Source organism: Lithobates pipiens, unplaced genomic scaffold (assembly GCF_037356315.1).
Source record: "Lithobates pipiens isolate NorthernLeopardFrog02 unplaced genomic scaffold, aLitPip1_a1.2 Scaffold_19, whole genome shotgun sequence".
Lineage (NCBI taxonomy): Eukaryota > Metazoa > Chordata > Amphibia > Anura > Ranidae > Lithobates > Lithobates pipiens.
In genome coordinates, this window is record NW_027507764.1 from 506,417,930 (window position 1) to 506,443,710 (window position 25,781).

Here is a 25,781-nt window from a genome sequence, read left to right on the forward strand (position 1 = left end):
TGAATCAAACGCCTAATGTTCAATTTTGGTGAGCTTGTATGAATTGTAGTCTTAGTTTCCTGTTCTTAACTGACAGGAGTGGCACCCGGTGTGGCCATCTGCTTCCACGTGTTGTGCATTCAGAGATGATATTCTGAATAACTTGTTTGTAACAAGTGGTTGTTTGAGTTACTGTTGCCTTTCTTTCATCTCAAACTAGTCTGCCCATTCTCCTCTGACCTCTGAGATCAACATTTTCGTCCACACAACTGCCACTTGCTAGATATTTTCTCTTTCTCCTTAATCCCCTTTCTTCCCCATTCTGATGCTCAGTTTGAAATTCAGCAAGTCATCTTCACCATGTCTAGATGCCTAAATGCATTGAATTGCTGGCCATGAGATTGGCTAATTAGTAATTTGTGTTTCCAAACAATTAAACAGGTGTACATAATAAAGTGGCCGGGTTTATGCTTTTGGCCTTTTTCTTTATTTTATATCTTTGTATACCACTGATGTATTCTGGGTTTTACAGAGTATCTAGAGCCATTCACTATCAAATCTTTCCAGCAGGGTCACACTATTATCAGTTCAGTGTGTAAGATATTACCATAGCTTCATGTGTCTGGATTATATGACGTGATTAAAACATATGTAGAAAATCCACATAAACATTTCATGTAGATGCTGGAAGTGGAACCCAAAAAGGTCACAGAGCTAAGCACTGAACTGATGTTCCACTCCACCAATTAAGCTTAATACCGAATTGTGCTTCTGTAACATTTAAAGTAGGACTGAAGGCAAAATATTTTTTTGATAGAGTAGAGCGGGATTAGAACACCTGGCAGGTCTTTAATTCTCTCTGTGCCCCTGTTAGGGAGTAAGGATGAGCTCTGGCGTGTTCACACAGCTCACGTGCAGAGCCCGCCAGGAAGTCAGCGCTGCGCTAATCACAGGCAGTGAGACATTGTCTGATCTCTGCAGCGGCACATCGGGGCAATGTCTCACTGCCTGCGATTAGCGCATCGCTGCGCCGACTTCCTGGCAGGCTCTGCACGTGAGCTGTGTGAACACGCCTGAGCTCATCCCTATTAGGGAGGTTCACCCTCTCTGTTTGTCCTGTTTGCTGTTATCACAAGAACGGGAATAGAGGTGAAATCTTCCAGTGGGTGACACCCAGTCATTTCCTCACTTTGTAGAGACTTACTCTTACGTCCTGTTTTGTCTGTGGGACAGGAAGTGAAGGGAAATTGCCCCAAATGGCAAAAAAAAAAAAAAAAACTTGACAGCAGTTATAGCCCTCCCTTACTCTATCTAAAATGAAAAAACAATGTTTGCTTTTATTTCTACTTTAAGTAATGCAAACATAGTAAGGCTGACATAGTGTTTTAGCTACAGTGGTAGAGCACATCACATTTTGCATGAAAGATGATTACATCCTTGGGTATTTTACAAAGTATATTACATCATATTTAGTGCCTTATAAAATTATTAGTATTACTAGGTCATCACTGGAATGCGACCAAAAGGCATTCTGCATTACAAAGTTTCCAGCCTGCTATTAGGACAAGTAGCGCATCACAATAAGCAGTGGTTACAGCACAATGACTTGTAGCAACCAATCAGATCAACCAATCACATTACACACTTTATTGCTGTCACTGCAGAATTACGGATTGCTACATTCTTCACTTCACTTGTATTTAAAAAGTCTTGGTTGTGTTTAGGTCATGCAAAGCAAAGAAACTTGTATTCATTTTTGGTTAGTGCTTGAAAGAAATGTATTTCATGTTTTCGTAGAGACTACAGTAGTGAAATGTCTGTGAGTCCGTTCCTAGGTACTTTCCACATTCATTGGGGGCTCCTACTCTTGCTGTTACTTTAAGTTATCTTAATGCATGTAAACACATTTAAAGTAGATCTGCATGCTAACTGTATGACATTAAAGCGTGAATATCACTATCTGCTTCTCTGTTATACTCCGCAGTACTATGGCATACCATGGCCTACCAAGTCATAAAGTGTGGGCAGGGGTATTCAGCCTGTTGTATCCAATGGCATTTTGGCTGCCCAATGCATGCATGGAGGAGAATCAGTCATGTGACCTTGATGAATTATGTGACTGGAGTCTCCTCCTGTTATTTATTCTTTCTTCACCTAATAGTCCTGAAACTGGCAAAGTGTTTAGCACATCTCTAAAGTGCATCACTCTGCTTTAGTTTGCTGAATCACTGTGCATCATCATAAACAGTTTTAGGCCAGGTTCACACTATAGCGATGCGGGAACGCCGCGAATACGCGGCGTTTTCCCGCATCGCATGACTCCCGCCGGCAGTTCACACTGCCCTATGCGGACTGCTGGGAGTGTCAATGATATGTTAATGACACCCCCAGATCCGTCCGCATATCGCAGTGCGATCTGCACACTCGCACAGGAATCGGATCGCATGGTGTGAACACCCATGCGATCCGATTCTGCTGCGGACCAAAAAAAGGGTCCTGTGCGAGTTTGCTGCGGGAGCGATGCGAATTCAGCCATACTATCTGTATGGCTGAACTCGCATCGCTACGGAGATCGGATGTGATTTGCACTGCAGTGCGGTGCGAATCACATCGGGATCTCCCCCCGCAGCAGTGTGAACCAAGCCTTAATCAAATTTTTTATCAAGAAAACACAGCATATCAGTCCTGCTGCTCTCCCCCAGGCATTTTCAGCCACTATCTGTATATATGAACTCCGATGTCAGTTGTAGGTTATTGCTCTTAACATGAGTTACAGTGATACCTACACCAAAATATATTAAATAGATCCCACTGAGATCTGCAATCAGAACATAATGTAAATGTGGAGGAGTCATTACTATATCAGTGTGTGTAGTGACTAATGTGGGTCCACAATTAGGGTTGCCACTTTTTCATAAAGCCAAACACTTTAGCAGTGCAAATGTTTTTTGCAGTATAAACTATAGGATTGTAAAAGACTTGGGACACCTTTGGGTGCCCTAAGAAGAGCAGTAATGCTGTGCCATGATAAACAGTGGGTTTGGCCAAAAGTTCAGTCTGTCCCCCAGTACAATCCCCCCAGGTTAGTCTGTCCCCCAGTACAATCCCCCCAGGTTAGTCTGTCCCCCAGTACAATCCTCCCAGGTTAGTCTGTCCCCCAGTACAATCCTCCCAGGTTAGTCTGTCCCCCAGTATAATCCCCCCAGGTCAGTCTGTCGCCCAGTACATCCCCTCAAGTCAGTATACCTCCCAGTATTATCCCCCCCCCCCCAGGTCAGTACCCCAGTACATTCCTTCCAGGTCAGTCTGTCCCCCAGTGTAATCCCCCCAGCTCAGTCTGTCTCCAGTACAATCCTTCCCAGGTCAGTCTGTCCCCAGTACAATCCTTCCCAGGTCAGTCTTTCCCCAGTACCCCCCCCCCCCCAGGTAAGCTAATGCTAACAGAGGTTGGTGTGAAAGGGGCAGTAATCTGAGATGACATGACCCCCCTCCCTCCAGGTAAAGGAGACCCCTGGATAATATGACTTCAGGAGGATAAAAACACCCCAGGTGGGAGCACTACAGGGGGTGACAAGAGGAGACCCCCATCCAGCAATACAGGAAATCCCCTCCCTCCCCCTCCAGTTAAAGAAGACCCCCAGCTAGGAGGACTGCAGTGGTTGATAAGAGGGGACCCCATCCAGGAGTACAGGAACTCCCTTCCCTCCCCCTCCAGTTAAAATACCACCAGGTGGGACCACTGCAGGGGGGTGATAAGAGGAAATCCCCCCTCCAGTTAAAAAAAGACTGCCACCTGGGAGAACTGCAGGGGGGTGATAGGAGGGGATCCCCAACAAGGAACATAGGACCCCCCTCCAGTTAAAAAAAAAGACTGCCACCTGGGAAAACTGCAGGGGGGTGTTAAGAAGGGACCCTAATCCAGGAATTCCCCTCTTTTCCCCCTGCAGTCAGTTATGGCCTGTCCACTAGGGACGCCGTCCGCCCCCCTGATCAACATGAAGAGCGCCAGATGCATGGATAACAATGGTTGGGGGTTTGAAGCACATGATTAGAGCCAGAGGTTCTAATAGGCTTCACAAAAGGGTGGGCTGGGGGCACAGAGCACTGCGCTCTGAGCCCACCCAGTTGTGTGACAATAGAGAATAAATATTAGTTATTATCACACGGATTCTCCTTGCAGGGTCTGCATACCTTTAGACGTGATTAACCCTGTGGCTAATATCTCACCAAAAATTGCATTTTTGTTGCAAATTTTGCCTTAAATCGGACTTGTATCTTAGACCCCTTTCACACTGGGGCATTTTTCAGGTGCTTTAGCATTAAAAAAAAAACACCTGAAAGAAGCCTCATCTGCAATCCCAATGTGAAAGCCTGAGTGTTTTCACACTGAGTCACTGCACTGGCAGGGCTTTACAGGCACTTTTTGTAATGCTAAAGCGCCTGAAAAACGCCCCAGTGTGAAAAGGGATCTTAGTACAGACTTTTGGGAAAATCAGTGAGCCAAGCAGAAAATTAAATTTTGGGGGATTGCCCGTACAACAAGGGTGTGCAGAACGCCTCCAGGTTGCCATAATGCGCTGAAATATATGCTGAATTACAGCTCTGCAGATTGAGAAGGAAAGACAATTTGAAATAATAACATTCAGATACAATATGGCTTGTGTAGCATTTTTTTTTTTTTTTTTGCGATTTTTCCCATGAAAGTGAAGTTACAATTTAATTATCCAGTCATTTTCCTGTTTACTTGTTTTATCTTCACATGGTAAGATGGGTGAATATTCTCAATTTCTTTAGTAAATCGGCTTCATCGGTTTGCTGAGATTTTTTCAACATTTGCTGCTTTTTGGAATATAAATGGTGCACCTGAGTAAAATTTCTAAAGTTCAGTGATCTTGATTTAAAGGGAAATATTTAGCTATATGTAGACTGTCATTGGTCGTGGCCTGGAAATGCTACTTGCTTGGCTGTCATATCAATCTTGTAGCTTCAGTACTCTGAATATTTTGACTTTAGTACCCAAATCCAGATCCTTATGGCACCTTTGAGGAAAAGATCCATTTGACCACGCACATGGTCAGCGCAAGAAGTAAAGTATAACCTAGCATAAAGAATATCAGCACTGTCACTCTTATCAAACATTTAGAGTGGAATTGCAAATGTTGCATTTTCTGAAATGCAAATGATGTTATGCTGCTATTTTAAAATTGCCTGTCTCTGTAATTTATGAATAAAGGTTATTCACATTTTACAAGTAGGAGATTCAATTCAGTAAGACCTCATTATGTTATAGCCAAGAACATGTAGGTTTTAGTTAAAAAATTGAGTCTAAGGCCTCTTGTGGTGACCATTCTGCAACTAAATGAATTCTTTGAATCACTATGCAGATCAGAAATAGTGATATGTAAACTACTTGTGCTGATTGAAAAGTGTAGCATGCATTTGTATTCAGCCCCCTTTACTCTGATACCCCTAACTAAAATCTAGTGGAACCAATTGCCTTCAGAAGTCTCCTAATTAGTAAATAGAGTCCACCTTTGTGTAATTTAATCTCTGTATAAATACAGCTGTTCTGTGAATCCCTGTGAGATTTGTTAGAGAACCTTAGTGAAGAAACAAAATCATGAAGGCCAAGAAACACACCAGACAGGTCAGGGATAAAGTTGTGGAGAAGTTTAAAGCAGGGTTAGGTTGTATAAAAATATCCCAAGCTTTGAAAATCTCATGGAGCACTGTTCAATCCATCATCCGAAAAATGAAAAAGTGTGACACAACTGCAAACCTACCAAGACATGGCCATCCACCTAAACTGACAGGCCAGGCAAGGAGAGCATTCATCAGAGAAGCAGCCAAGAGGCCCATGGTAACTCTGGAGGAGCTGCAGAGATCTACGCCACAAATCTCATCTTTATGGAGGAGTGTCAAGAAGAAAGCCATGTTGAAAGACAGTCATAAGAAGTCCAGTTTGCGAGAAGCCATGTGGGGGACACAGCAAACATGTGGAAGAATGAGAGCAAAATTTTACTTTTTAACCTAAAAGCAAAACCTTATGTGTGGCAGAAAACTAACACTGCACATCACCCTGAACACACCATCCCCACTGTGAAACACGGTGGTGGCAGCATCATGTTGTGGGAATGTTTTTCTTCAGCAGGGACAGGGAAGCTGGTCAGAGTTGATGGGGAGATGGATGGAGCCAAATACAGGGCAATCTTAGAAGAAAGCCAGTAATGCTCTGTACACACGATCGGAAATTCTGCCAGCAAAAGTCCAATGAGAGCTTTTGGTCGGAAAATGCGATCGTGTGTATACTCCATCAGACTTTTGCTGGCCAAATTCCCACCAGAAAAAGATTGAGAGCTTGTTCTCAATTTTTCGGTCGAAAAAAGTTCAGATCAGAAATTCTGATCGTCTGTACCAATTCTGACACGCAAAATTCCTATGCATGCTCGGAAACAATTTGACGCATGCCCAGAAGCATTGAACTTAATTTTAGTGGCTTGTTGTAGTGTTGTACATCACCACGTTCTTGACGGTCGAAAGTCCAGCAAACTTTTGTGTAACCATGTGTATGCAAGCCAAGCTTGAGCGGAATTCCGTCGGAAAAACCATCCAAGATTTTTCCAACGGAAGTTCCGCTCGTGTGTACGGGGCATTAGAGTCCGCAAAAGACTTGAGACTGGGGCAGACGTTCACTTCCCAGCAGGAAAACAACTCTAAACTTACAGCCAGATCTACAATGGGATGGTTTAGATCAAAGCATATTCATGTGTTAGAATGGCCCAGTCAAAGTTCAGACCTAAATCAAATTGAGAATCTGTGGCAAGACTTGAAAATTGCTGTTCACAGATGCTCTCCATCCAATCTGACAGAGCTTGAGCTATTTTGCAAAGAAGAATGGGCAAAAATGTCACTCTCTATTTGTGCAAAGCTGGTAGAGACATCCCCAAAAAGACTTGCAGCTTTAATTGCAGTGAAAGGCGGATCTACAAAGTATTGTCTCGGGGGGGGGGGGGGGGGGGGGGTGAATACAAATGCACGTCACACTTTTCACATATTTATTTGTAAAAAAAAATTTAAAAACATTTTTCATTTTCTTTCCACTTCACAATTATGTGCCACTTTGTGTTGGTCTATCACATACAATCCCAATAAAATACATTTACGTTTTTGGCTGTAACATGACAAAATGTGGAAAATTTTAAGGGGTATGAATACTTTTTCAAGACACTGTACATAGGGCTATTGACTTTCTGTGGTTGATTTATTAAAGCAAACGGGCTGTTTACTTTGCAAAGATATTTTCCTTAGGTTAGTGAGATGAAGTTAAGTGAAAATTCCCTTGCACATCGAACAGCATATTTGCTTGTAGACAATCAACTCCTTTGTGGACAGCGCTGATTATCCCCGAACTGCGACCTGTAGTGAGTCCATACCAGAAAGTACCCAGTATTTCCTTAAATTTCTGGTGCTGACTGGAGTGGCGGGGGATCAAACAATAAGGTAAGCGTAAGCTGAAGAGGAGTGTGGAGTTAAAATAAACTTTTTTCTTTGTCCTGGACTGGAAAAGTAGAGGATTTTCTTTCAGCCTAGGAAGCAAGTCTGTGGTCTGCTTCTAATCATCAGAACAACTACCTTTTTGAAAAATCCACTGGGGCCATGCTAGCCCAATTCTTACTAAGATGTGTTTACATTTATTTAAACATTACAAAAGTCCATCTACTGCAGTAATAAGGCAGATTCCAAGTTATTTATAGCTCCATGTGAATCCCTTCAAGTTTTAAAAAGACATACTGATCACTAGTTGCCAGATTTAGTGAACTCTAAATATTTGTAACATTGTTTACAATTTTACATATTTAAATCAGAATAGTAACTGGCTATGGGAGTCTCAAGGGCTAAAGCTAGAGCTTTTTTTTTTGCTATTAAGGGATTTAAGGACATAATTATTTGTGTCCATAAGACAGAATTTTCCTTAGGGCCCAATGGCAGTAAATATGCAGTGCAGAGACTAAATGAAAAAAAAAATGATTTTATATAATTACATAGAATAAGTAAAAAGCGTTGGCAGCCTAAGGTTTATATTTAAAATGTTTATTTGTAAAATGGGTTATACAGTGTTTGTTTTCAGTTCAAGACCTCGAACAGTCCTGGTTCCTTCTAAGTAGTTTTATAATGCAAGGTGCTCCTAGGGTTTGGATGTGGTCCAGTATATTTGCATTCATCTTTGCAAATGGCTACATGCTTTTGAACTTAAAGACTAAGTGGGCTATATTGGCATTGGTTGGCTTAGTGGGTTAAGTCTTGCTAAGTGCTGGTTAAAAACTGGGTGAACCACAAAATTCTGTTCAGAATATAATAGTTTATTTGATATTTTGATGTCATTTGTTGATCAGTTTTTTAAAGGGTCATGTATGTCTGAAAACAGGTAGTTTCAGATGAATTCCCAAGTCTTAAATGGTTAAGTTGCTTGTTTCTGGGTTCTTCAAACCAGCCCCCAGACCTTGCATGTGTACTTTCCTTTTTGCATATAGCAGAACACATATTCAAGTGAACTTGGTCTATTCCAGAGCACATAGTACACCAGCAATTAGTAACCTAGTAATTAGGCTTCCCTTTTCATAAAATAAATAGACCCAAACCCACACCCTTGTTATATAGTTGTGCAAAGATCTGTGTTTTGAGAAAAAGTCCTTTTGTCCATTCCTAATACATTTATATTGCATGGTTAACATAAAAATTTACAATCATAAACAAGAAACCGAAGTCTTACCTGGGGCAGTGTAGGTAAACATAAAAATCTTATGGTTATCAGTTCATTATAGAACAGGTGCCTACGCTTTCAGCTTTTTGTCACCCCCTATCCTCAGTCTGGATTTTAAGGTACTTGACCTGCTGGTCTGGATTTTGTGGGGATAGCCTGAAAGTGACCTTTGGGCTCTGTGTAAGGTGCTTTTCAGGTGCCATTTTGGCAACCAGTCAGCGGGGAAGCGCTTTCTGGGTTCAAAGCCATCAGCGTTGTCTCAGGGCTTGCCCTGCCTGATGTTTCACTCTGTTAGTAGGCTGATCAGGGTGAGCACTGGTAACTACCTCATTTGTTTGGAGTACTGGGCCCATTTAAAACTCCCATTTTCCACCAGTTTCTGGCACAGAAAGGGTTAACACTGAGGGAGTGAATGTTGACATAATCCACTATGTTTTTCACCCCACTTATTCAGCTAACAGTTTCTGGCTGGCTCTGACCGCATATGGTTTAAGTGTGCTACTGCGCCTTTCCAGATTCTTTGGCCGATCTGCCAATGTCCCAAGCAACTTTTGAACGGTTGGTCACTATGACTATATGTGGCTCTGATTCTGAGTTACTCTGATCTCTACCTGACAAGATTATCTATAGTAAATTGCAAAAGTTTACTATTTAACCACTTGACCACTGGGCACTTAAACACCCTTAATAACCAGACCAATTTTCAGCTTTCAGTGCTCTCACAATTTGAATGACAATTACTCGGTCATGCAACACTGTACCCATCTGAAATTTTCGTCCTTTTTTTCCCACAAATAGAGCTTTCTTTTGGTGGTATTTGATCACCTCTGCGTTTTTTATTTTTTGTGCTATTAATGAAAAAATACCGAAAATTTTGTAAAAAAAAGCATTTTTCTTCATTTCTATTAAAATTTTTTGCAAATAAGTAATTTTTCTTCATAAATTTGGCCAAAAATGTATACTGCTAAATGTCTTTAGTAAAAATAACCCAAATTAGTGGATATTATTTATTCTGCGTGAAAGTTATAGGGTCTACAAGCTATGGTGCCAATCACTGAAAATGTATCAATTTGATCACAGCTGATGTACTGACAGTCTATCTCATTTCTGGAGACCCTAACAAGCCAGTAATGTACAAAAACCCCCCAAATGACCCCTTTTTGGAAAGTAGACATTCCAAGGTATTTAGTACGTGGCACGGTTAGTTTTTTGAAGTTGTAATTTTTTCCCACAATTCTTTGCAAAATAAAGATTTTTTTTATTTTAATTTTTTTTCACACCAAATTGTCATTTTACCAGGCTATTTCTCTCACACGGCATATACATTCCACAAATGAAACCCCAAAATACATTCTGCTGCTCCTCCTGAGTACGGTGATACCACATGTGTTAGACTTTTACACAGCCTGGCCACATACACAAGTCCAACATTGAAGTAGCAACTTCAGGCGTTCTAGGAGCATAAATTACACATCTAATACCTCAACCACCTATTACACTTATGAAGGCCCTGGAGCACCAGGACAATGGAAACGCCCACAAAGTGACCCCATTTTGGAAAGCTAACACCCAGGTGGGCACTGATGGGCACAGGTGGGCACTGATGGACACAGGCGCCACTGATGGACACAGGCGGCACTGATGGACACAGGCGGCACTGATGGGGCACTGCAGTGGCACAGGTGGCACTGATGGGCGCAGGTGGCACTGATGGGCGCAGGTGGCACTGATGGGCACAGGTGGCACTGATGGGCACTATAGTGACTTTGGTGGCACTGGTGTGGCTCTGGTGGCACTGATTAGCACACAGATGGCACTGGTGGGCACTGGTGGGCACAGGCGGCACTGGTGGGCACAGGCGGCACTGGTGGGCACAGGCGGCACTGGTGGGCACATACGGCACTGATGTGGCACTGCAGTGGCGCAGATGAGCACTGATGGGCACAGATGGCACTGATGGGCACAGGTGGCACTGATGGGCACAGGTGGCACTGATGGGCACAGGTGGCACTGATGGGCACAGGTGGCACTGGTGTGGCACTGGTGTGGCACTGGTATGGCACTGGTATGCACTGTAGTGGCACTGGTATGCACTGGTATGCACTGGGGTGGCACTGGGGTGGCTCTGCTGGCACAGAGGTGGCACAGAGGTGGCAAAGGTGGCACAGGTCGCACAGGTGGCACAGATGTGGCACAGGTGATAGATGGCACTGGTCTGGCACTGTTCTGGCACTGTTGTGGCACTATTTGGGCACTGCTGGGCACTGCTGGGCACTCACGGTTATTTTTTATTTTCACTGGAATGTTCTCCTCTCCTCTCACGCTGCATCGGTGTGAGGAGAGGAGACTGATGACCTTAGCTTGACCCGGCAAGCCGAATTGTTTACATTTGTGATCGCTCCGTCATTGGACGGAGCGATCACGTGGTAAAGGACCGCTGCCATTGGTCCTTTACCGCGATCCGTGTTGCGCCGGGTCCCGTGAACTCGGCGAGCACGGATGTTCCGGCGTGCGCGCCCCAGGGGGCGCGCACGAACGATTCTCCGGGAGGCCGTTAATTAACGGCCTCTCAGAGATAGCAAACCGACCTATAGCCGTTAATCGGCTATAGGCCGGTTATTAAGTGGTTAATAAAGAAATAACAGACCATTTTACTCTTATAAATGCCATGTACACTAAAACTGAGAAATCAGTCTGGTATTCCAATCTTACCCACATGATTTTCGAGAGATATCTCTTTGGACCAGCCCTTTTTTGTTATCAAGCATGTCACTGGAGACAGGAGCACCTATCTGCCTCAGCATCTAGGGAACGGTCTGCCATTTATTTATTATTTTTTGGCTCCTGGAGTATGTACATATAGGACTTCAGACTTTGTTGTCAGAGACCCAAGTTTGGGAGTGAGAAGCCTTCATCAGTACGACGAGGTAGCACCCCCACTTTCCGAAGTGGGAGTACATTTGTGAACCCTTGTGCACTCCAAGGTAATTTTCTTTTTCACAGAAAAAACTTCCGATTTTTTGGTGGCTGTTATATCTAAAAGCTATGCATAGTATCCACAATATCTACTATTCCTTCACTTTGCCAAGGGGACTGAATTAGGTCTATGGTCACCTAGGATGCAGCCTTACAAATCACTGTCCTTTCATACCTTTGACTTTTCAGTCTTGCCCTAGCACTCCTGGGTGTTGACCCCAGTGTATGCCCTAGTACATTCTCATGGCGTACCCATTTTTGAATACTTAGGGTGACATTGTTTTATCCTAGTTCAAATGCATGCTGAAAAGGTTTATTTCCAGGTGCAGGAATCCACTAGCAGTAAAGTTTTGGTGACTTCTGAAATCTATACACCCAATTTTAGGTCTTCCCCCCTCTAACAAGTCCTAGTCTGACTCATGAGCCTGGGCTTTCTGGCGATCTACCTTGCTCTGCAAGTAAATATTGACTCTGTGAGTGTCTGACTTGACAGTCTATGCCTGAGCCCCGTTTTATTTTGGGCCTGTAATGGGATTAAGTGAATTGAGGTCTTGTACCTCTTTGTGACCTACAGCGGTTGTGATCTTCCCAGGACATTTTTCTTTGTCCGTTTTGTCCTGCCCCAGCTCTGTGAGAGGTGCTTCTTTTCCTTGTTTGACAACAGTTCAGGCTATCAGTCTTTAGCTACTAATTATCGATGCACAGATGGTCCTTATGGATGTATCAGGGTAGGCCAGCTTTCAAGATTATGGTCTTATGGATAGTTTTTCTTCTTTCCTTGTCAAGACATACCTAGATACCATCAGGTGTTGGTTCCCTATGATAGTCTACCACCTGGTCATCTGTTCTCATGTTTTTTGTTGCTAGATGGCACCCTCATCTGGTGCCAGGCAGCTGTCAAACTGAAGTTCTGCAGTTTTGTTGTTCACATTGATTCTGTTATCATTTTTTTTTGCTGTGTTGCTCATCCCCAAGTCGGGCTATTTTTGGATGTTCCAAAGGCTAAACGTTTCCACTGTCCCTCAATGGAAGAGAAAGAAAATAGAATTTTAGTACTTACCATAAAATTATTTTCTTTGGGTCCATTAAGGGACACGAGTTCCATCTTTCTGTGTTTATAATCATGTTCTTAGTACTGCTTTTCTACAAAGCTGAGGAATGCTGGGGTACTAGGAGGGTTTATTGTGGGCTGTAGACAGCACCGTTACCTGAAGGTTAAAGACTTGCTGTGATCCTCAGACCTTAAACAAAGAATTTTATGATGAATACAAAAACACTGTGTGTTTTGGCAATGAAAGGCTCTTTTTTATAGACCATAAAGAATGCCTGCACTGAAAAGCTTAAAAAAATGCCCAGACTCCAATTGCTTTCCCTAGTCTAAGAATGCTTGTTGTCTAGTTTGTTGTGCCCTCAACACTTTCCTTGTTCAAATATTTTTATTGAAAAGATCAATATATAGCATAAAAAACAAACAATATATAAAGAAATACCATTGTGTCGAGATAATACAGGTATGGGAAACGATATTAGCTGTACATGGCCTATCTGTTGACAATCCATGTGACCAAATTCGAAGCATTATGGTTGACTTATGGAGCTGTTTAGGGTCAAGCTTATGTATATAGACTCAGCCTGAGCAAAATAAACATTCAACAGTCCCTCAAGAGTAGGATACCATGGTCATCCTCCTGCTGCGTTATGGCCTTGTTACATCACTAGAGATAGCCTATGCTATCCAAACACAATGGAGGTTACCTGAGAGAAGAGGTAACAGGGGTGGGGGGGGGGGGAGTGGAAGAAAGAGAAAATAAAAGAAGGGAGAGAGGAGGAAGGGTCCCCAAAAGTAGAGCTACCCCCTTTGTGGTATCAAATAGGAGACATGGTTGTGTTCATTCTACCATGGCAGAAGTACCCATTCTTCAAAGCCTGTCGGCAGATCGTGTGTATTCCATGGTCTCAATAAGTTGTAGATTGTGCTAAGGTGGTCTTTATCCAAGGCTTCCATCTTAGCGTGAAGCAGAGTACGGTTCATTCTATGTTTAGTCTCTGCTATGTTCAAAGTGGGCAATTTCCATGCTTTAGCTAAGGTCTGTTTTATGTCTGTTAAGAGCTAGGTGAGTAATTTAAATTGTTTACGCATTAAGGATTCCCGTCTCAAGTTTATAACAACTATTGCCAGATCTGGTGTGAGAGATAGTTTGAATAACTCAGAGGCGAGTGTGAAAAACGCTTTTCAGAAATCTTGCGCCGCTGGGCAAGTCCACCAGTTATGCATACCCAGCTCAGAACAACAGTGGAAACAGAGAGCCGAATGATCGGGGTGCGATTTTGGCAGGGACTAAGTACCAGCATGTAAGCACCTTGTAGGTGGCTTCAACCGCAATTACATTTGGTGAGGAGGGTTTTGTTGCAGACCAAATTTCAGACCATTCTGATGTTTCAAAGGTGACCTATGTCATTCTCCCACTTAGCAAGGTTTGGCGAGCAATTGAGAATAGAGAGTCAAAATTAGCCCTCTGATGTGTGGGTTCCGTATAGAGATATGTTCAAACTGTGAAAGTTGGTTCAGGGAAGCATCAGTGTTCATGCATGGGGTAAAAAAATTATTTATTTGTAGATAGCGGAGTATATCGGATTGGGGGAGTACAAATGACTCACGTAGGGCTGAGAAGGGTAAAAGTGATGTCACCGAGACCAAGTTGTGTAGGCAAATGAGACTGGCTGTGGACCAGGCCCGGAACACCGCAGGAGATTGCCAGGCTGGATAGAAGGCAGGATTCTTAAGGCATGAAAAGAGGGGGGTGTGCACAGATTGTAGGCCGTATATGGTTTAAGCCTATCCCACAATGAAAGAGCATGTGTGAGCTGGATGCCTAGGTAACGAAGACTTGCAGGGCCCATGTAAAGGGTAACGCCACTTGCGCCAAACGTAACTCCATCTCGATTAGTGAAATGTTTAAATCCGTGGATTTCTGGATGTCAACAGTTAGACCTGAGAAAGAGGCAAACTCATTGAGGGTGATCAGGAGTTCGGGGCAGAAACATGTGGAGCTGATAGGAATAGGAGGATATCATCCAGAAATAAGCAGTTTGTGTTGGTATCCACCTAGTTCTATGCCCGTGATAGAAGGTTCAGTCCTGATGTGCTGCGTTAAAGGTTCAGTAAGCAGGGTGAATAGAAGGGGGGAGAGTGGGCACCCCTGACGCATGCCTCTGATTTGTAGCCTGCGTATTTTATATACGCTCTAGGCTTATTGTATAGTGCAGAGACCCATTGCAAGAAATGAGGGCCGAAGCCCAATTTCCAGAGGGTGAATTGCATATAGTACCAGGATATGGCTTTGAATGCTTTTTTAATGCTATTTTTAGTGGCTCTTTATGGTAGTTTTTGCGGTAGCACCCCGCTAGCGGCCCGAAAAGGGTTAAAATTACCCACAAAGCGCAACTTCAGCGGCGGTTCAGCGACACTGCCCATTCATTTCAATGGGCAGGGGTTCCTTCACTGCTCCAAAGATGTTGCTTGCAGGAGTTTTTTTAACGTCCTGCTAGCGCATCGCCTCGAGTTGTGAGTGTGAACTCACGTGAAAGCACTCAGCTTTCACACTGAGACTGCAGAGGAGCCGTTTTTCAGGCGCTTTACAGGTGCTATTTTTAGCCCAAAAATACCTCAGTGTGATAGTGGTCTTATTAGTTGTTTTTCTGTTAAAATACCTTCATAGTTATGGGTCATTGTTCTGATAATAATGGTAACCAATGTGCTGTCCATATATTTTATGTTACCGTATGTTATGTTAATTTTAATGCTGAAGTATCCTCTGCATAATTGTCACTTCATCTTATCATAGATGTTGGGAAGACATTGCCAGAAAGCCTAGATTACACCAAAATCTGGCTACAGACAGCAGCAGGAGAGGCCAATGCTAGAACTGGAATTCCTCCACCGCTGATCACGCTACAAATAAAAGATTTCCTGAATGGACCAGGTAATGTTTTTCTTTTTTCAGTAGTTTCTGTTTTCATGGTAATATATAACAACTGTGTCACTCACACGGGCAATTGAACAAGATATAGAGTGCAACATCAAAGTTAAGGTATACACAGTGGTAACAATCGACAGTGAGTTAGACTTAGGCAAGGTGGGGACCAATAGGTAGGGGGAGTGAAAGCGGGAAAGGGGGAAAAGTAAGGAGCGAAAGGAAGAAAAGTTGGTTGATGGGGAGAGGTGGGAAGAGAAAGGATTGAATGAGTTGATCCTCAAGGGCTCTGGGCTTAAGGTGAATCAAGATATTTATTAATAACTTAGCCTGGAAGGTTTCAAAGAGGCGAGGGGCATAATGGATTTCGGGTTCTCAAATTGTAAGAATTGTGGGTTATGAATCAATCCTTGAGAATGCAGGATAGTTTGTAGTAAAAAAAAACAAAAAAAAATAGCCATTCCAAAAAGGGGTCATTTGGGGGATATTTCTACTGTTCTGGTATTTTAGGGCCTCAAGAAATGAGTCCATCAGAATTGATCACTTTTCAAATATATACTGTACCATAGTTTGTGGACTGTAAAGCTTTCCTGCAGACTAAATAATATACACTTTGGGTATTGTTCACCAAATAAATGTAGCAGAATACATTTTGGTCTAAATTTATGAAGAAAACTTATTTATTTGCAAGATTTTATAACAGAAACGAAGAAAAATGTGTTTCATTTCAAAATGTTCAGTCTTTTTTTTGTTTATTTAGCAAAAAATAAAAATGCAGTGGTAATTAAATATCACCAAAAGAAATCTCTATTTGTTTGGGTACAGTGTTGCATGATCGCGTAATTGTCATATAAAGTGCGCCAGCACTGAAAGCTGAAAATTGGCCCGGACAGGAGGGGGGTAAAAGTGCCCGTTATTGACGTGGTTCATTAAAATAAAAAAGTACACCAGAGTTCACTTGAATACGTAACAAACTCTGACCATACTCCTTTGTTGTTAACAGTCTGTCCTTGTAACCCCTCTGATAGCGAATGGACCTTGCCACCATAATGGTGATCATCTTTTAGCTGACCTAGCCATCTCGGTGGGGGTCCAAACTACCATCACCCAGTACTACTTTGACAACCCTTCTGCCAATGTATCTGAAAGCGCTACATGGGAAGGTAACAAAGCAGTAGTTTGGTGGCAGTTAATTTCTCATGGCTTCGGCCTCAAAAGGGAAAGCAGCTCGAACTGTCAAACCATCCACTCCTTCGAATCTAAATACAAATGGTCTCTGCTCCCAGAAGATGAAGCCACTTTATCTGAATTGCCGGACAAACTAGAAAAGCTGTTAGATATCTGTAAAGAGAACTCAAACACATTTCCAATAGAAAGACACTCGGAAAGTGGACACACATTAGTGTCCAATGCCAGAGTGAAAATGTTAGAAACTAGTAGAAATTTGCAACAGTTCACGGAATATTACCCTCTGCAATTCACTCCCTCAAACATCACCTGTGCTCCAATAGAAGAGACATGCACTAATCAAAGACAACCTGCAACACAGTTCACCATGCTAAACTTTCATCCCATATCACTGAAGACCTCTATAGGCCCATTTCTACTATGAAAAAAGAAAACGGTGTTAAATCCCTCCCCATAGACAAGAGCCCCAGCCCTGTTGATTAAAAAAAAAACACCCTACTATAAAAAGCATACACTATATCTTTCCTGGCAGAGTACCTCTGCATGTACAACTTTCTTAAAAGTGGCTGATTACTACCTGCAGAAGCTCTCCTTGCACATATCACGGTGCTCCATAAGGATTGAACAGAATTATACTAACTGATAGACCTTTTTCTCACCTCAACCTAGACACCAAAATATGTACTAACAAAAAAGATTTGGCAATAGTTTAGCACACATACTCCCCAAATGAATCCATCCAGGTCAAACCCAATTTATAAATGGTAGAGACACTAGAGATAACTCTCTATGCCCCCTAACATGATTATTTGAATGAACAAATGTCACCAGCCATCTCCCTTTCTGCTGCTTTCAGCTGACACTGAGAACTTTTGACAAAGTAGACTGGTGGTTATGTTTTAGGAAACCTTGAAGGCCTTGGCCTCAAATATGCTTGCATGAATTCTGACTTTGTATATAGTTCCTACTGCTAGAGTAAAGGTTCTCCTGTTCTAGGAGGGACTAGACAGGAGTTTCCTCGTTTGCCCCTCTTGTGCACTTTGATGGTAGAGGTTTTCTTCCCAAAAAATGAATACAGTGAGTACTATTAGAACATTCTGGTTCTTTTGAACATAAACTCTCCACTTATGCAGATGACATTCCACTCTATAATTTGAAACCTCAATTTATTATAATGGTAGAACTGACCTTTAATTCTCTGTCTAATTTTGAAATAAATACTAAATCTGAAAGTCTTACTATTAGCATAACATCTAGTTTAGCTGCTACTTTTCAGTCATCCTTTCCATTTACTAGGAAGTTCCAAGCCCTGAAATATCTTGGCATTAACCTCAATTAAATGAATTGAATTACTGATATGCAATATGCTCTGTTTAACTGGCTTCTTCTCTCCCCTCATGGTTATCCTTCCTATGTCTATTCACCAATGCCTCTACTACATGCATCAGGTGTTATTGCCAACCATCAGTTGTACCTGATCCATTCAGGAAATTTTGCTTGCACTGATGCATATATACTTGAGGAAGCAGAAAAAAAGATTATATTGAAAAAAATGTACACCTATAATAGTATATTTTGGTTTGTAATAGTGGAGTACACAGTTAAGGTTTCATTCATGCATTTACATGTGCATTTTAGACTTGTTTTTAACACTTTAGACTTCATTGTAACTGACTCAATATAGTTGAAATTATTGTAAAAAGAAATGTTCAACAGAACAAAAATTGTGTATGTACTAATATTTTTTAACACATCATTTTCAGTTTTAAGAGGAAAATATGTCCTGTACATTTTAATTAGTGTTGAAGTTAGCATCACCCATAAGTATAAGTAGTAACTTCTGTCTGAAATGTTCATTTCATTTTTTTCATTTTCATTTTCTCTGAGCCAAATTGCTTACATTACTTGGTTAAAGAAAAAAATATTTTGTTGCATTGGATTTGGAACATAAAGTGTCATCACCTCAAAGGGATCCCTTGTTCTAATTGCTCACAGATTTAACACCTTGAATGGCTGTCTAACTGGAACAAATGACCCCATCCACAATGTACACAGTAAGCTAGAGGCTGAATGAAAAAGAACAGATTCCTCCATCCACACAATAAGGGGGATGAAGGATTCTCCCTCCACCCTTCCTGCTTCGGGACATTGAATCCTGACAACAGGACCTGCTACTGCCAAAATGCACTGATCAGCCTCATTCACTGTACGAGAAAATTTGTCAACATGTCCCTTCGACATGAAGTTAAACAATGGACAGCCACACACTGATCAAGATTTGCCCAGTACCTTCTAAACTGCCTGAAATTATAGCAGTGTAATGCCAGCTTTTTAGAGTTTAAATTTCCTGCCCTATATTAGTCAATAGAGTTGGTTCAAACACTCCCTGGTTTAGTTTCACACCAGAACTCTCCAACATCGCAAAAGTTTGGACCCGAACTCCAAACTTTATTAAAGTCTATGGTACCTGAACTTGAAAAAGTGTCGTTTTGAATGCTTATATGCAAGTTATTGCCACAGAAAGGGTATGGGGGCCCAGGTACTGCCCAGGGGGACATGTAATGCAATTTTATTTTTTAAAAGATTGCTTTTACAGGAGCAGTGATTTTAATGATGCTTAAAGTGAAACAATAAAAATTGAAAAATTCCTTTAAATATAGTGCCTAAAACCTGCTGCAGCAAAACTTGCATTTATAAAGAAAAAAATTTAATTTAAGTTGCCGGCAACAGTACAATACCATTGCCAGCAATAGAAACATTTTAAAAACTGGCGTGGCCCCCCCAGCAATCCATACCAAGCCCCTGGGTCTGGTATGGCTTTTCAGGGGAAACCCACACCAAAAATTAAAATAACGGCATAGGGTCCCTCCAAAATCCATACCAGACCCTTACCTGAGCATGCAGGAATGAGCGCCCCCCCCCCAGGCCACATGCCCTCAACAAGGGGGGTGCTTTGGGGCGGGGGGCTTTTTTGTCCCCATGTTGATGGAGACAAGGGCCTCATTCCAGCAACCCTGGGCTGTGGTTGTGAGGGTCTGCGGGCAGGGGGCTTATCATAATCTGGAAGCCCTTTTTAACAAAGGAGTCCACAGATCCTGCCCCCCCATGTAAATGAGTATATGGGGTACACATAGTACCCCCACACAGTCACCAAAAAAGCATAAAAAATAAATAAAAACTCACACCCAACTTTTGACAATTCCTTTATATAAAAAAAAAACAATGTCCCCTGATGTAGATCCATCATCTATCATGACGCCACTGCCGCCCTGAAAGAAGATAAAAAAAGGTCCGCCATCAACTAAGGCAAACCGCCGAATGCCTGGCTTGCCTTTTGGCAGTTCTCATATAGGTAAGGGGTGAAGCCACCAGGTGGCGCCACTCCCTTGGGATGTCAATGACCTGTGCATGTTGGGTTGGTGACATCACAAGGGGACGGTGCCTTACCTATATAAGAACTGCCAAACAGCAGAGTCTGCAGTCGGCAGTTTGCCTTCGTAGCAGGTGAAGTTTTTTTCTTTGGGTCCGGCGGTGGCAACAAGCGTGGATCTATATTTTTTAATTGACACTCTTTTTTTGGTCAATGGGTAGGGCTACAATGGGTAGGGCTTCCAGATTCTGATAAAGCCCCTGCCCACAGACCCCCACAATCGCAGCCCTGGGTTGTGAGGAAGAGGCCCATCAACATGGGGACAAGGTGGTTTGGGGGGGCAGAGCCATCCTTATCCCCAAACACCCCCCCCCACGTTGAGGGGATGTGGCTTGGTTCAGAAAGGGGGTGGGGGAGGCGCTCGCTCGTCTAACTCTATTTGTGAAGAAAGCATTGGCCCAGACCAAACCATAGAAAATTCATTAGCAATATCAGTCCACCCTGAAAAGCACCTAGCCTATATTCAATTAATGCTTCTAGGAAAAGATTGAAAAGGGGGATCAAACTGGGAGCCAACATTTAAAGAATTTTTTTTTAGTAGTAATGATAACTTAAAGTGGTTGTAAACCCTTACAACACACTTTGACCTACAGGTAAGCCTAGATTAAGGCTTACCTGTAGGTCCAAGAAATATCTCCTAAACCTATACGTTTTAGGAGATATTTGCCCGAAGACAGGCACCGCTGTCTACGGCGCATGCGCTGTAGACAGCGGCGAGCAGGCGCACTGAGCGCGCGGCATTTCCAAGAACTGAGCTGCCGCGCGTGTCGGCTCCCGTGCGCATGCGCGGGAGTGACGTCATCGCGGCTTCGCCGAATGACAGCGGCAGAGCTGCGAGACCCCACCGACAACATGGATGCACCGGACTACAGGGGACAGCGGTGACTTCGCTGGCTCCTGTGTCAGGTAAGTGACACATAATGGACTACTATGCGATGCATAGTAGTCCATTATGCTTTGCCTTTGCAGGGAATGAAAGAGGAAGTAAACTCATCAGGGTTTACTTCCTCTTTAAGTGCAGGAATTTTCCTTATTTGATTGTGCTAGAGATTAGGGGGGCTAAAAGCAGTGATTTACAAATCTTATTAGGTACAATTTTTTTTGGTTGACACTATTACCTCACACAATATAGAACAATCCTTCTGAAATGTGGAAGGTTTGTTGTTCTTTTAGTCTTAAATGTTCTGTTTATGACCATTTCTGATTAAACATATTTTCTTCTTGTCCTTTGAGGGACACAGCAATTCTTTAGACTGCCAGGTTATACTGCTGCCTACAATAAAAATGAACACTGGCAAAAATTAAAAAAAGGCCAGCACAGGTAAACATATTCATCACCATCAAGCTTCCTGTTTTTGTTAGTGTCCTCGGGGGAGTGAATGGGTTTTCTTCAGCTCTTTTGTAATCTGTTTGTTTGTAAAGCATATTCTTCTATCAACATCTGCTGGTGGATTTTATGCTGGGTATGTTAAATCCTGGCATTCTCTTCAGCCAGCCCCAGAGTTCAGATTTTCTCAGTCTATACTGGTGTTTCTCTGGAACTGCCATGAATTTCTGGATATTTCTTCAGTCAGCTACTGGTAAATTCAGGCTGGATGTGTAAATCCTGAAACACCCCCAAGTTAGCCAAACAGCACAGATTCCTATTTTGTTATCTACACGAGTGCTCTATCTGCGACAGTCCTACAACGGGCAGTGACAACCCTTTGTGGTTATCTGCTCAAGAGGGAGTGCTTGTGATGGTGCAAAATCACATTTACTATACAGTGCTGACTAATTAAATGACCAGCCTGTCATTGTCCCTGTCCTGAATAGAGAGCCTGGGAAGTTTGCAGCACATGCATTTGACCTCCGGGTTCTCGCTTTGCAGCTCAAGTACAAGGCAGGTGTCTCCACCTATCTGATATGAGCTTTTGGAGGTGAACCAATGAGAAAGCAAAAAAGTTGCTTTACTTTGAGTAAATCAAATCTTGCTGTTGAGGAAGTTTAGGATGGTCTCTGTGGCTTATAAACAATAGCTGTAGCATAGGCATGTGCGGTGTGCCTGGGCACACCCTATTCACTATGTGTGGTGCCGATTGCCCCTCCTGCCTGCCCCCCCCCACCCCACTATGTTGACCTCCCCACCCCGCAATGCTGCTGGCTTCCCTTCTCTCCACTCCCCCTGGCTGCTGTGGGGGGGATGATTTAGTATGGAAAGTGGGGGGAAGGGGCTAGTAAATATGTAGTTTACCAGGCCCTTCCTTTTCTAAATGAACAAAGTGAACACACTTGCTCACTGTGTCTATTCATAACTAACTCATAGTAATCTATTTGCTGTGCTTCAGTTTGTGAATGAACAGGAAGCACAGAGCACTTCCCATTCATGCACTGTCCCGTGCAGCTGAGGCATGTGTGTTTGAGCTTTGCAGTGCGCACCCTAATGCAATAGGCTGCACACGCCTATGAGATGTAGTCTCTCATAACAGTCTTGCAAGCATCATAGTTAAAACACAGCTTACAAACAATTTGTTTTCTTTTGCAGCTTGTGTTTGTCATGTGCATTATTGTTTAACAGCCACCACATGTTACAGCACAACTTTTCTTGGCTTAGACAGCAGAGGATCCATGGTAATGCAGACCACAGTCAGTATAACAGACCACAGTCACATTGTGCTTGTGGAGTCTTGTTTTAAAAAAAATGTAAATTCTGGCTGATTACAAAGCTGCTGTGAATTCTCATGTGCAGTTGTTCCCAGAAAGCACCACCTACCTCGACCCAGTTGTTTATTGGGATGTTCTCAGTACAGTGCTTCCCCGTCACTTCTGAACAATCAGTGGATTCCTTTCCAGTATTTACCTGTATACACATACTTAAGGAATGTACTGTACTCGGATCCCTATTTTAGACCTTTTCATTGCCCTTCATATTGCTGTTCGTGTGGACAGTTAGGGAATTAAGTCTTGTACACACATACCGAAATGTATCCAGTTCAGCAGGAACTGGCCGAATTTTTGTACATGTGTACTACTGTCTGTTCAACAGTCATACTGGACAACCATTTGATCAGTGCTCGCAGCCAATGACTGCAAGCACTGAACTGTGTATTCTGATTGGGGGGGGGGGGGGTGGGAGTCCCCCCATCAGAATTAGAAATAACAGTGGGATACACTCCTGCATCAACAAAAGAACTGGTTTGTTCCGAGTGTGCAAACGATCTGCAGGATTTAGTTCCACTTGGCTCCTATGTGAAAGTACTCCTTATGGTCCGGTTCAGCTTTCTGCTGGATACCACATCTGACCTATAGATCACTGTTCCCAACAGACACCTGACTTTTATGGTTTTGTCAGGATCCATCTGTGAATCTCTTATTAGATTTCTTTCCTTCCTTTCTGAAGTAAGAATCATTCTGACCAATGTGGTGGTCAGCGCTACCTTTGGATTATTGGAATCATTTGCTGGCCTTAGTTGTTCTAACCCTTAGCATATCGTAAAGTCCACCTTTTGTTTGTTTGTTTCCTCAGTGAAAGTCCTTTGTAAATGTTAAGAATTTTTACTTTCTTTTCTCCACTTCCTCGTTGACACCCTCCAATCCTGGTTGCCAGTCCACCACTCAGAATTTACCTTTGCTCTATCTGGACCTTGTTTGCTAAAGAATTATTCCCTCCATTGTCCTGATATGGTAACGGTGGGGAGAATCTCTCACCCAATGTCATTGCACTTTTGTAATCTAGCATAGACCTCATAAGCGATTGAGTGATCCAACATCTCCAAGACCTTCATCCTAACTTGTGGCCTTAAACTTCATGTTCGACCCCTTTCTGTCAAGGTGTAATCTACTAGATTTGTGCTCTATTCTGTTTTTTTTTTTATTACAACTTTTTACTGGATTTTCAAGGATACCACGTGGTCTTCTGTTCACACATAGTTTTAAGTTCTTACAGACATTTGTTCAGGCCTCAATTTAAGCCAGCTTCAGACATTAGGTCCTTCAGTTAGCTCTTTGAGCTTCACTTTGTCCCTGGTTTTTAATGTTTTTTCTTGAGTCTGTTGACCTTGTTACTCTGTTGCCCAGCCCTCTGTTGGACTGCTTTTGGACATCCTAAAAGTCAAAAGAATTCTTGTGTCCCACAGGACCTCTCTTGGAGTCCACAGGTCCCACTCCTCTGTGTTTATTTTAATGCTTTTGCTCTACTGCTTTGCAACAAAACTGAGGCATGGCAACCTTTTGTTTTCTTTTTGCCAGTGTCCTTTCTCCTGTTAGCATCAATATAGCTTGAGAGTCTATAGAATTCCTGTATCCCGCAATGGACTTCAAGAAAGTATTTTACAGTGAGTACAAAAATCATGTTTCTCTTGTAGAATAGCTGTTTAGTGAGGAACCTTTTCAGTGCTGCCAGACAAAATCTTTTACAGATCAGTGTTAACTTGTTTGAAATCCTGAAGCATCTGTATGGTTTCTTTTATGTGTCTTTTCAGGGGTTTTAATCTTGGCTGTTAGAGATGTTATCTTCGATGCAAATTCCTTTTTCTTAGCTGAAACTTTATTTTGATTAAAAAGAGCCTGTAAGGAAGCTTTAAAAATTTCATGGGTAATCTTGTCCACAAAAGAGCATGGGGCTCATAAATAATTGAATGTAATATTTAGGATCTGTTACATGTGTCCTGTTGAGTTTTCATTAGCCTCCAAAGGGGACCTACATTATTATTATTAAACACAATTTATATAGCGCCAACCGTTCATGCAGCGCTTTACAATGAAGAGGGGGGACAGCATAATTACAGCACAGTTTAATACAGAAGGGACAGGAGGGCCCTGCTCGTAGAGCTTACCTTCTAAAGGGAGGGGGTTGGCGGTACAAAAGGTAATGGATGTAGGGAATTATTTGATGGGGATGGGGATGGGTATGAGATAGGCTTCCCTGAATAAGTGAGTTTTCATTGATCTCCTAAAGGTGGACAAGTTAGGGGCTGATCAGACATACTGCGGCAGGGAGTTCCAGAGGATGGTAGGGTAGAGGCTCTGGAGAAGTCCTGAAGGCGAGCATGGGAGGAGGTAACAAGGGAGCTAAAGAGCAGGAGGTCCTGGGAGGAGCAGAGGGGATGATTTGGGTGATATCTGCAGATGAGGCTGGTGATGTAGCTGGGGGCAATGTTGTAGATGGCCTTGTATGTTGTGGTTAGCATTTTGAATTTTATATGGTGCGGTAGGAAAAGCCAGTGAAGGGATTGGCAGAGAGGAGCAGCAGTCACAGATTGGCTAGTGAGGTGTATTAGTCTAGCAGCCGCATTCATAATAGACTGAAGGGAGGATAGCCTGCATAAGGGTAGGCCATTAAGGAGGGAGTTACAGTAGTCAAGGCGGGAAATATTCAAGGAGTGAATAAGTTGCTTTATGGTGTCATTAGTCAGGGTGGGTCAAATTCTGGAGATGTTGCGGAGTTTAAGGAGGCAGAATTTAGAGGCCAGGGTCGAGGATTACACCCAGCACC

General features: G+C 42.7%; 1 protein-coding gene across 3 annotated transcripts in view; it reads left to right on the forward strand.

Annotated features, from left to right (window-relative positions):
* VPS13B (vacuolar protein sorting 13 homolog B) overlaps window positions 1–25,781 on the forward strand; it is a 1,337,220-nt gene that overhangs the window by 996,485 nt on the left and 314,954 nt on the right. For all 3 annotated transcript variants that reach the window (XM_077493096.1, XM_077493095.1, XM_077493097.1), the window contains one exon: window positions 15,562–15,699. In XM_077493096.1, the coding sequence (XP_077349222.1) occupies window positions 15,562–15,699 (138 nt within the window). The remainder of the gene's footprint in view (window positions 1–15,561; window positions 15,700–25,781) is intronic.